The sequence below is a fragment of the Neofelis nebulosa genome, chromosome 5 (assembly GCF_028018385.1).
Source record: "Neofelis nebulosa isolate mNeoNeb1 chromosome 5, mNeoNeb1.pri, whole genome shotgun sequence".
NCBI lineage: Eukaryota > Metazoa > Chordata > Mammalia > Carnivora > Felidae > Neofelis > Neofelis nebulosa.
The window spans coordinates 76,494,812-76,505,268 of NC_080786.1; the positions used below are offsets into that span (position 1 = coordinate 76,494,812).

The following is a 10,457-nucleotide window of genomic DNA, read 5'->3' on the forward strand; positions in this document are numbered from 1 at the left end:
ATCATCAGAGAAGACACTGGGAGCTCCCGAAAATATCTGAAGGAAATGTTGCAAAGAGTAAGGCGTGCTGTCATTGTAACTCATTGTTAAAATAGCAACAAATCATTTATACCCTTGGCAGGTGAAAACCAAATACCGTGGTGATGGACATAAAACCATGCCACCCCATTAACCACAGGTGCCCCCTGGGTGCCAGTCTTCCTGAGAATGTGTTTTCTTCTTTATATTCTTATGGAACTTTCCAAGTTTTCAACTATAAGCATTTGTAATTAGAGAAACAAAAGCTATGGAGGGAGAATATTTTCTCTTTCCTTCTCCTTCTGGGCCCAAAGGACACCTCGGCACAGCCTAAGGTCACGGTGGTCTCTTCCCCTGGTGAACTTCTATGGTGACGCTTGGGTACAGATCCATCTTCATTCACTGTTTCAGGCACTTGTGCCAAAGGAACCCGCATGACCTTCTACTTGACCCCTCCCTCTCGGCTCACTCTGCTTTGGGAGCTGTTTCTCTGAACCTGCCTGGCCTGCTCCCACCTGAGCCCTCACACTTGCTATGCCATCTGCCAGCACCTCCATTCCACAGTCCCCCCCAGAGAGCTTGTGGGCTTCCTGCTTATCACCTACAGTTTTGACTCAGATATCATTTCCCAGAGAGGCTTTCCCTAATCAGGCTATTTTATTGTAATTATTCTTTTATCTTTTAAAAAGTTCATTTATTTTGAGAGAGAGAAAGAGAGCGCAAGCAGGGGATGGGCAGAGGGAGCGAGAGAGGGAGAGAGAGAGAGTCCCAAGCAGGCTTTGCACTGTCAGTGCAGAGCCCGATGTGGGGCTTGATCCCATGAACTGTGAGATCATGACCTGAGTAGAAATCGAGTGGGCTGCTTAATTGACCGAGCCATCCAGGAGCCCCTAACCAGGCAATTTGAAATTGCACACCCTTCCAGTACCTATTCCCTGGTCCTATTTCATTTCTCCCTAGGACATAGATCTCTATCTGACATGCTGTGTGCTATACTTCTTTACCTTATTATCTGTCTCCTAATACTAGTATGTAAGCTCTGTGAACACAAGGATTTTTGTCCCTTTTGTTCTTTGCTGTAATCTCACTCCTTAGCATCTGTGTCTAACGTGCCTAACGTGTAGAGAAGATGCTCACAAAATATTTGTTGAATGAGTCAATACCTTTCATGTTAACAGTTGTTACCATGTGCCAGATACTGTGGCAGGTGCTTGGTAATTCCCTCATTCAGTTTTCAGAGATTTTGAGGTAGGAAGCCAAAACTCAGAGAGGTTAGATAGTTCAGGTGGCAGAGAGTGGGACTGGAATGCAGGTCCGTCTGCTTCAGGGGCCGGGAGCTTTCCATCTCAGGTCACCTCTGTCCCCATGGGTCCCGGGGATGCGGCCACCGCTCGCTGTGCTCGACACCCAGGAGGGCTCCTGAATACTTTCAGGCTGAGGCTGCTGCTTCCCTTGCACTAACTCCCCCACTCTGGGAAGCACAGAAATGGTGCTTAGGGGGGGTCATTCTTCAAGAATTCCTCTCTCTTCTTGTGACCAAAGGCCCATAACCCTACAACCAGAGAAGTCCCCTTGCCCCTCTCCCTCATCACTTTACTCCCTAGCCTGCGTGCTCTAGGTTATGGTATAACTGAGCAGGATGAGAGCTTTTCTTTCCATTTTCCCAAAGGGGGGTTCGTTGCTCCCCAAGAGCCTTCCGAAGACCAGAAGGGTAGAATGCCCACAAGAACCCAGAACGTTTAAGTTCAAGTTCTAGATCTGCTGCTCACTAGCGATGTCATGAGCTTGGGCAAGTCATTTAACTTGTGCATTGACAGAATAGAAGGAATTATTCCTCCCTTGTGGTTTCCCTTATAGCATTGTAATATTGAGGCTGTTGTGCAGATGCGTGAGACAAAGCAGTTTTCATCCTTAGCACCATGCCTGATCCATAAGGCTTAATAAATGCTGGCCGTTATCATTGTCGATCACGACTGGCTTGGGAACTGGGCAGGGTCTGCATTCAGTTGGTAGAATGTGGTGTGGGGTGTCGATTGTAGCTGACCACTACTCCCATCGCCCACTAAACTTTTTCCTAGAGTTTCAGTCTTCTGAGTTTGGAATTCCTTGTTCAAAGGCACATAGTCATGATTTTTAAAAGGCCTTGATTAGGACACTTTTCAGAATACCTAACCTTAGTACATTCTGTTTCTGCTGGGAGATGATTGTTACCATCTCTGCTGGGCTGCACAATTTGAGGAATAATTTGTACAAGCATCAATTGCCACCATGACCAAGGCAAGGAGCATAATTATCTCAAGTGGAAACTGTGATTGAGCCTGTGAATTGAGGCCTGATTTACAGGGGCTCTAGATGAGCTGCCTGCCACCTCTGGGGCACTATGTGCCTCCTACATGTTGGGGCTATAATCAACCTGAGCCTGTTTCCAAACACCCATTCTCCAACTTCCAGTGGGTCAAAAGTCCCCACTCTGGCGAGTGCTAGGATCTCTGCAGAGGCCATGGTTGAACTGAGAGCTTCCCATTGTTCAAGACATGATTCACAGTTTTCAAGGAAATTTCCTTCACTGGCTTTGCTTCCGAGTTGCAGCGTGATACGTATGGTTTGGAATAATCCAATGGCCACCACTCCCCCCACAGCAATGCCCTGCTTCTTCAGCCACCGTTTCGCCCAGCAAACATTAGTTCTGCTTGTGCCTGAAGGGGGAGAGGGGGATCCAGACCATTTTTCCCCTTCATGTGAATGACCGTAAGCAACAAGAGACGTTGTCTCTTGCCCTCACTATGGCCAATGTCTGCTCTACACATGCGCCCAGAGGCCATACTTTCAGTACTTCTGAAAAGCTGATGATGACATTTGTGACATGGGAGATCTTTCACGCTGAGGCAAGGGTACGAGTTCTGGCAGCCCTTTGTACCATGTGGGAGCAATGCTGGGAATCATATTTGCAGGTCCACAAAGGTTACTTGCTTGTTCCATGGCATGAATGTCTTAATTTGAAGTGTAGTGGAGAGAACAGACTAAACAAGACTGAGGTAACATGGCCTATAAAGGGCAAAACATGCTGAGTTTGAGCACAGAGACACGTTCTACACGTAGTCGATGTTCAGCACACCGGGGAGAGAGTGAGCAGAGCTACAATCAGTGTTAACAGGTAATCCCTCAACTTTATTTTAGCTTCCTTTCTACCCTCCTGCAGGCCAGTGTCTTGTCATAATTAGCCTGGCTACATAATCCTTGTTTGTATCTCCAGAGAGACAGCAGTGTTTAAAGAACATGAGTCCAGAGACAGATGACCCAAGCCTGGAAAGACTCCCAAAAAAGAAGGAAATGTAAAATAGTGAACAGTGCAAGCTTTTGACTCGGACTTCAGTGGCAATCCTTGTCAGACACTGTGAGAACTTTCTAGCTTCTCTCTCTTTGCTTCGTGCAAAATGGAACAGGTATCTACCCTGTAAAGTTGCCATTAATTGTTAAAAGCATTAAAAAGCAGGCTTCTCTTAGGTAAATAATGGCAAGGATAAATGGCAAGAATTACCATCTTAACCGTCTATAAAATGGAGGTATTTAGTAATACCTACTTTGCAGTATGGTTGTGAAAAGCAGGGGGGAAATGCCTTTAGCCTATATTAGATGTTTAATAAATGGTACTGTTATTAGTACTGTCTTTGCTAGGTGTTACATGTCTGAGTTTCGGCAGTCACATCTGCTACAGGTAAAATGGGGGAGTGTCCCTATGCTAGGTCACTGCCATAAAGACTACCATGGCGACTGGAGATAATTATACAGGCCCCGCTTGTGTTTTGGAATTGTGATAACTAAAACCATGCACAACATACTGGAAGCCAGGAATGGAGAACAATGTGCTAAAGTGAAACACACTAGATTGGGGGACCGAGGGCTTGGGGTTTTAGTCTTGGTGCTGCCTTTGGCTGACCTAGAGACCTGAGGCAAATCAGCAAGTGATCTGACCCTCAGGTGCACACATTGCTGGTGAGAAAATGCAAATGTGAGAAATTATCACTGTCACTGTTCCTTGAGGGCCAAGCCAGTCTTCCCAAATGAATCTTGTAACCCGGCAAAGTCCTCAGCATACAGTGGGCACTCAATAGTTCTGTTTAATGAATTATGAACTGTCCAGAAGTCATCTTTTTATTCACTAGTACACTTTTTTGTCCATAAACTTAGAGCTTTTGGTCTCCATCTGGTTTGCTGGATCTCTGGGCTTGTGTCCCAAAGTTATTTGTATTCCACACCGACCTTAACATACTCAGAAATGTTATCTGAACACAGCTGAAAGCAGGGAAAACGGGCAGTAACGAGAAGAAAAGCAGCTCTTCTATGGCAGCTGCAGGGGGGCTGGTTTCACAGTCCCCTCTACACCCATCTCTGGTTTGGTTTCTACTCTCCCTATTACTCTATGTATCTTTTCTACAGGACTTACCCCCAGAATGAAGGTGGCAGGCATTGCAGAGGCCCCCAGCTGCTTATGTAGATGACCCTTCATGGCTAGTTAACAATGTGAGCAATGCTGGGGTGCCTGGGTGCTCAGTCGGTTAAGCAGTTAAGCTTCTGATTTCGGCTCAGGTCATGATCTCATGGTTCATGAGTTTGAACCCTATAGGGCTCTGGGCTGACAGCTCAGAGCCTGGAGCCTGCTTCCAATTCTGGTGTCTCCCTCTCTCTGTGCTCCCTCCTCCCCCATTTGCACTCGAGCTCTATCTCTCTCAAAAATAAACATTAAAAAAAAAAAAAAAAGAATGTGAGCAATGCTTTACAAGTCTCCTCCAAATGGGAGGTGGCAGGTGGAAAGCAGCAGGTGGAAACAGGGATGAGGGCCCTAGGCTTCCTAGTGCCAGGGGAGAAATCTTGAAGTGGAACTTCTTGGGGTAGTAGGGGATATCACATGAACCCTCCACCCACCGTGACATATTATTCTAGAATTGTTACAGTATTTGATCTCTGACAGCTTTGGTAGAAGTGGGGACCTTGTAGAGGTTGAGAGAAGGGAGATGGAGAGGACCAAAATGCTAATAGTCACCATCACTGTTTGTGCACTGTAATGAGTTGCCCTGGAACAAGAGCACTGTGGAAGGTAGGGTGTTCTTCAGCTCTGCTACGTATCAAGTTTTCTTCCCATATTATTGAGGAATATCTGTGACTTTCAGTTCTTTTCGGCAGTCCCATTTCCCACTCCCAACTTCTTCCTCTTTTCCTTTCCCTCCCCTCCACATGCCCTATCTTTCCCCTGTACCCCTAAAGTCTGACTACAGGTAATTTCAGGCAAGCCCAATCACCCAGCTGGGTTAGGGGTCCCTCTGTAGCCTTCAACTCACTGCACTGTAACTTCTGGTTTATTTACTTCCTTTCCAGTTCTGAAAAGGAGGACCTTTATCTTGTTTAGCATGCTATCCCCAAATGCCCCAAACACCACACAGAAGCAGATGCTCAGCAAATGTTTAATTTATTAAGTGTATCAGGATAGACTTCTAATTTACTGCATTTTCATTTTTCTCTAGGTACTATAATAGCTAAGCAAATAGAGGTACATGCTAGTCTTTTTTCTTTATACAATATAGACAAAAAGCATCGGGAAGCTAGATACCAATCAGCTATACTGCTGAGTTCCTTCAAATCATTAACGTACAGCATTACAATGCTGTGTAATTTGTCCAAGATCACACAATAAGATGTAAAGTTTTCAATCCATTTTACAAAACCAGCAAAACTCTACAACAAAATCCTACAGGAAAAAGTAGAACAATCTCATTTATAAACATCAGTGTAACGGTATGTAAAATGTAACAAAACATAGCAAGATACAAAACCTAGTTGCACAAATTCAACTTCTAATTAACGGCCTACACCCTACGATACTACTTATGACTCAGACAGTAGCTTTCATAACCAGGAGGACCCTGCTGGCCACCTATCCACCAGCCCTCACCAAGGGTGGATACCGGCCCTTTGATTGGCTCTAGCCCTAGCCCTCATACTGGCCTCAGCTCTGGCCTTGGCCCTGGCCCTGTCGGCTTCGTCTGCCAGGGCCTCACGGTACTGCACTGGCCAGTGGTGGGGTTCTTTCTTATGGAGTTTGGCCACGAACCCCAGGACTTTCATCTTGCTGATTTCCAGGTTGCTCCGGGGACCCCAAGAGAATTCACATTCCGGCGGATTGGTGTGAGGCACCTGCCTGTAATTGAGGTATCGCTGCTGCACGAAATCTTCCAGAATAAGCCTCTTCGGGTACCCAAAGAGGAAGTGATACTTTGACGGACGCATCCCCAACCGACGCAGCATCTCCCAGACCTGTGTCTCCCTGGCACTATTACCTTTCATGTAGATAAGGCCCAAGATCATTATTAAGAGACCCAATCTGGGGCCATCTCCTCCCAGATCCTCCTCCTCCTCCTCCTCCAGAGGTTTTAGTTTGTTGATCAGGATGTAAGTGTGGTGCTTGCGGCCAAGCTGTTTTAGCTCGAAACCAAAGACATACCGCAGATGTTCTGCGGCCCTTGCGATGATCTCAGGGAACAGATCCTTCAAGTCTCCGATAACGTATTTCACCATCTCGGAGCGAGTGATGGGACTCTTCTTCTTGTCCTTCACCAGCAGAAACTGCACCAGCTCGGCCACCGTCCGATCCAGACGGCGGTAGGCCCTGCGCCGGGCCAAAGCTTTGGCTGCCAAGGTCCTCGCGCCTTTTGGGGTGAGGGCGGGCTCCGCAGCCCCCTCCTCCCTCCCGGCGCCAAGATCCTCCTTGGAGCTCTCCTGCAGGAGGGGACTCTCCTCCTGAGAGGCGGTCAGGGCCTGGGTCTCACCGTCACGGCCGCCATCCTTCCCCTCGGCCTGAGGGATGGGGAGAGCCCCGCTCTCGGGTTTCTGCAACATGTTTTCGGGAGTGCAGGTGCAGAGCGCGTACACGGGCCGAGGGGTGTGCAAGCCGCTGCGCAAACCCCGGCGGAGGGGTGGGACAATGGCTGAGGCGGCGGGAGGAGGACTAGGAGAAAGGTCAGAGGGGGCTTTCGGGCTGCTGGGCGGCACAGCAGAGGACTCGGGACGGTCGCCGCAACGCCGCGGCACAGAACACCTACGGCGCGGCCCCGGCGCAGGCTCAATGCGCGCCCGCGCTCCCGTTCGCCCGGCCACTTCCGGCCAGCTCAGCCAAGATGGAGGCCGCGGGGCCGCGCGAAGCCCCTCCCCTTCCGGCTCCCTCTGGGTTTGGATTTGCGTGCAAGGGAGGTGGGAAGTGTGCATTCTGCGCTGTCTTTTAGGCTCCAGAGCCGGAGGGGCTAACTAGGGCTTTTTCGTCCAAAGCACGCAGAATGGGAAATGTTTCCATGGACAAGGTTGAAAAAGGGATGGAGTACTAACCACGTCTTTCCAGCAAGTGCTTATTTATAAGTGTGTGTATAAAGGATTTTCAGCGATTTTACTGGTTCAAGTGCATAGTGCAGGGAGGTGAAGGCTGGGAGATGAGGCTGTGGGGGCCAATTAGTGAAGAACTTTGAAGAGGACACTAGGGATATTGAAATGTATTCTAAACACGATGGGAAACACTACAGGGAGTTTAAGCAAGGGAGTGTTGGGGCCAGATCTATATCTTTGCAGTTTGCCCGGTGGCAGTTTGCAGGATGGATTGGAGTAGGGACACCGAAAGCTGAGAATCCAGTTTGGAGTATTATTATAGTGCAGAATAGGAACTGAGACTTGGCCTGTCTTGTTCATTGGTGTATTACCAGTGCCCAGAACAGTGCCCGGCACCTAGAGGCTCTCCATAAATATTGTAAAATGGATAATGACGGAGTGAGGATAGCATATTATACAGGGATGAAAGAAAAATGATAAGAGATATAATGAAGTACAGCTGGCAGAATTAGCCACTGACTGGAGGAATGGGGAGATTCTTTGACCTCATCAAATTTAGCTAGTCCCATTACTTGTTCCCTTTTTATCCCCAGTTTTTTCCTTTTTCAAATTTTATTTGAGAAACAGAAAGAGCACGCATGGGAGGGTGGGGGGGTGGTGCAGAGCTGGAGAGGGAGAGAGAGAATCCCAAGCAGGTTCCACACTCAGCATGGAGTCTGACCCCACAATCTTGAGGTCATGACCTGAGCTGAAATCAAGAGTCCCACATTCAACCAACTGAGCCACCCAGGTGCCCTGACATACCCCCAGTTCTTTCTCCTCTCTCTCTCTCTCTCACTTTTCCTTCCTTCCTTCCTTCTTTCGTTTCTTCGTTCATTCCTTCCTTCCTTCCTTCCTTCTTTCTATTTCAGGGCTCAGCTTAAATGTCACCTTTCCAAAGCCTTCCTTAATCTCCATGTGTGGAAGTTATTTACTGCCATCTCTCAATCACCATAGCAATTTACATTTATTTAACATCCACTTACATAGACCTTATTATGTACTAGGCTCTATTCTAACCAGTTTTAAAATATTAGTTTAATTCTTATTAAGGTAAGTACTATTGTTATCATCATCCCCATTTTATAGATCTGTCTCTCCTCTGGCATTTGCTATTTACTACCTATGTAATGTTGGGCAAGTTACCTAAACACCCTGCCCCTCAGTTACCTTACCAGTAAAATGGATATAATAGCCGTAACGGTATTATGGAGATGATGTGAAGTGATGCATATATTTAATGCAGTGCTCTACACGTATTGAGTGTTCCATAAGTGGAACTATTAGCTATTACTTATTGCATATTTTAGTGTGTGATACTGTGCTAAGTATTCACATGTATTAACTCATCTAGTCATGACAGCCCTGCCACAGAAATGGTATTATCATTCCCATTTTATGAACGAAGTAGCACACAAAGATGTTAAGTAACTCCCCAACATCCCATGACTGAGATCTGAACCATGGAGTATGACTCTAAAGACCACGCTCTTAGCCACCATATGAATCGATGTTAATTATTGTTGACCATACTGTGCTTTGTATTATTATTATTTTTGTGTTTACCTTGTTACCCTTTAAAACCAAACATCCTAAAAGCTAGGGCTATGTCTTTAACCCTTGAAGAACCCCTCAGAATCGGCATTCACTACGTAATTGTCACTGAATAAGTGACAGAAGGCTTTACTTGTTTCCATAGGAAATAACATTTACTTTAAGTAAATATCTGTTTGGTTTTTCTAGATATAATCATGAGCTCTTCGTTTTAAAGACTTCTGAAAATATATATCCACTAATACTATATGATAAAAATGGAAAGTGTGTGAATGAAGAGAAGGATGTTTATTACAGCCTAGCTTGAGGCTGTTTCTTATGAGTTTCCATTGTGCCAAACGTTTTGTGTACAATATAATTTAGTCCTCACAAATCCCACTAAGAAGATATTATTATCCTCATTTTACAAATGGGAAAATAGTGCTAACCAACTGTCTGTGAAGAGCTGGACCAGCCACAACCACCTAGATCTCTCTATTCTGAAGACTGTACTCCTGACTGTTTTCATGTACTCAAGCTAGACTGCCTGGTTATCTGTTTCTCCTGAAGGTAGAGAGAACCACTCCCACCTGGAAGGACAGTGCTAGAGATCCAAGAGGCCATTTCCATATTTCTTTCAATTCAAGAATTGCCAAGGAGATAGGCAGGAGATGTATGCATGGAAAGGAGCATACAGGAATTACACTGAATGGAAAGAATTTTGCGGGACAAATTAGCAGTAATATGACTGGGTTTTAAAAACTGAGTGATTAATATAATGCTACCCATCAAAAAAAGGAGGAACCACTGAAGCAACATGGATGAGTCTGGCAGACATTATGTTGAGTGAAAGAAGAAAGAGACAAAAGATTACATGCAATATGATTCCAGTTAATTGGATGTTCAAGACAGGTTAACCTAATCTATGGCAATAGAAATTGGAACAGTGGAGGTCTGGAGTGGGGTTGGCTGGAAAGTGGTATGCAGGAACTTTCTGGGAGTGATGGAAATGTTCTGTCTTGATTTGGGTGTATTTGTCAAAACTTACCAAACTGTACCCTTAATTTCTTTGCATCTCACAAAAAATAAATTATACCCCAAAATTATTTTTAAAAATATTTTTAAAATACCAAACAAATAGGCCTTTGGGTATAAGAGGTGGGGGGGGGGGAGCGGTATAAAAAGTGAATGGCTTTGTTTAATCATTTGCCAATCCCTGGATGCTACAATGTTCTACTGGAAGGGACCTAGGCAGTCATTTTTACAGTTTTGATTGTGCCTATCTTATATTGGACAGGCAGACTTTTAAAGCAATCCTTACCTAAGCTATTAAAAGGGAGGAAATGTATACATATTTGGTTGGGGGGTGGACAGCAAAACAAATACTTTGGTGACTACTACCTTGAAACCTTCATGAGGGATGATCTTTTGTAACCTCGAGTAGTCTAGGCTACTGTTTAGTATGTGGAAAGGGATAAGGGAGTTACACTGGAAAAGCA

The 10,457-nt window shown here is 45.7% G+C and overlaps 1 protein-coding gene across 1 annotated transcript; it reads right to left on the reverse strand.

Moving 5' to 3' along the window:
- Positions 1 to 5,463: 5,463 nt before the first annotated feature.
- Positions 5,464 to 7,178, reverse strand: MAGEF1 (MAGE family member F1). The gene has a single exon (XM_058730710.1). It carries the CDS (start codon positions 6,907 to 6,909, stop codon positions 5,962 to 5,964), a length of 948 nt encoding a protein of 315 aa, XP_058586693.1. The 5' UTR covers positions 6,910 to 7,178; the 3' UTR covers positions 5,464 to 5,961.
- Positions 7,179 to 10,457: the final 3,279 nt, after the last annotated feature.

What these genes read in the sequence shown, in the direction of transcription:
- MAGEF1 (XM_058730710.1), bottom strand. Translation starts at nt 6,909, where the DNA reads ATGTTGCAGAAACCCGAGAGCGGGGCTCTCCCCATCCCTCAGGCCGAG.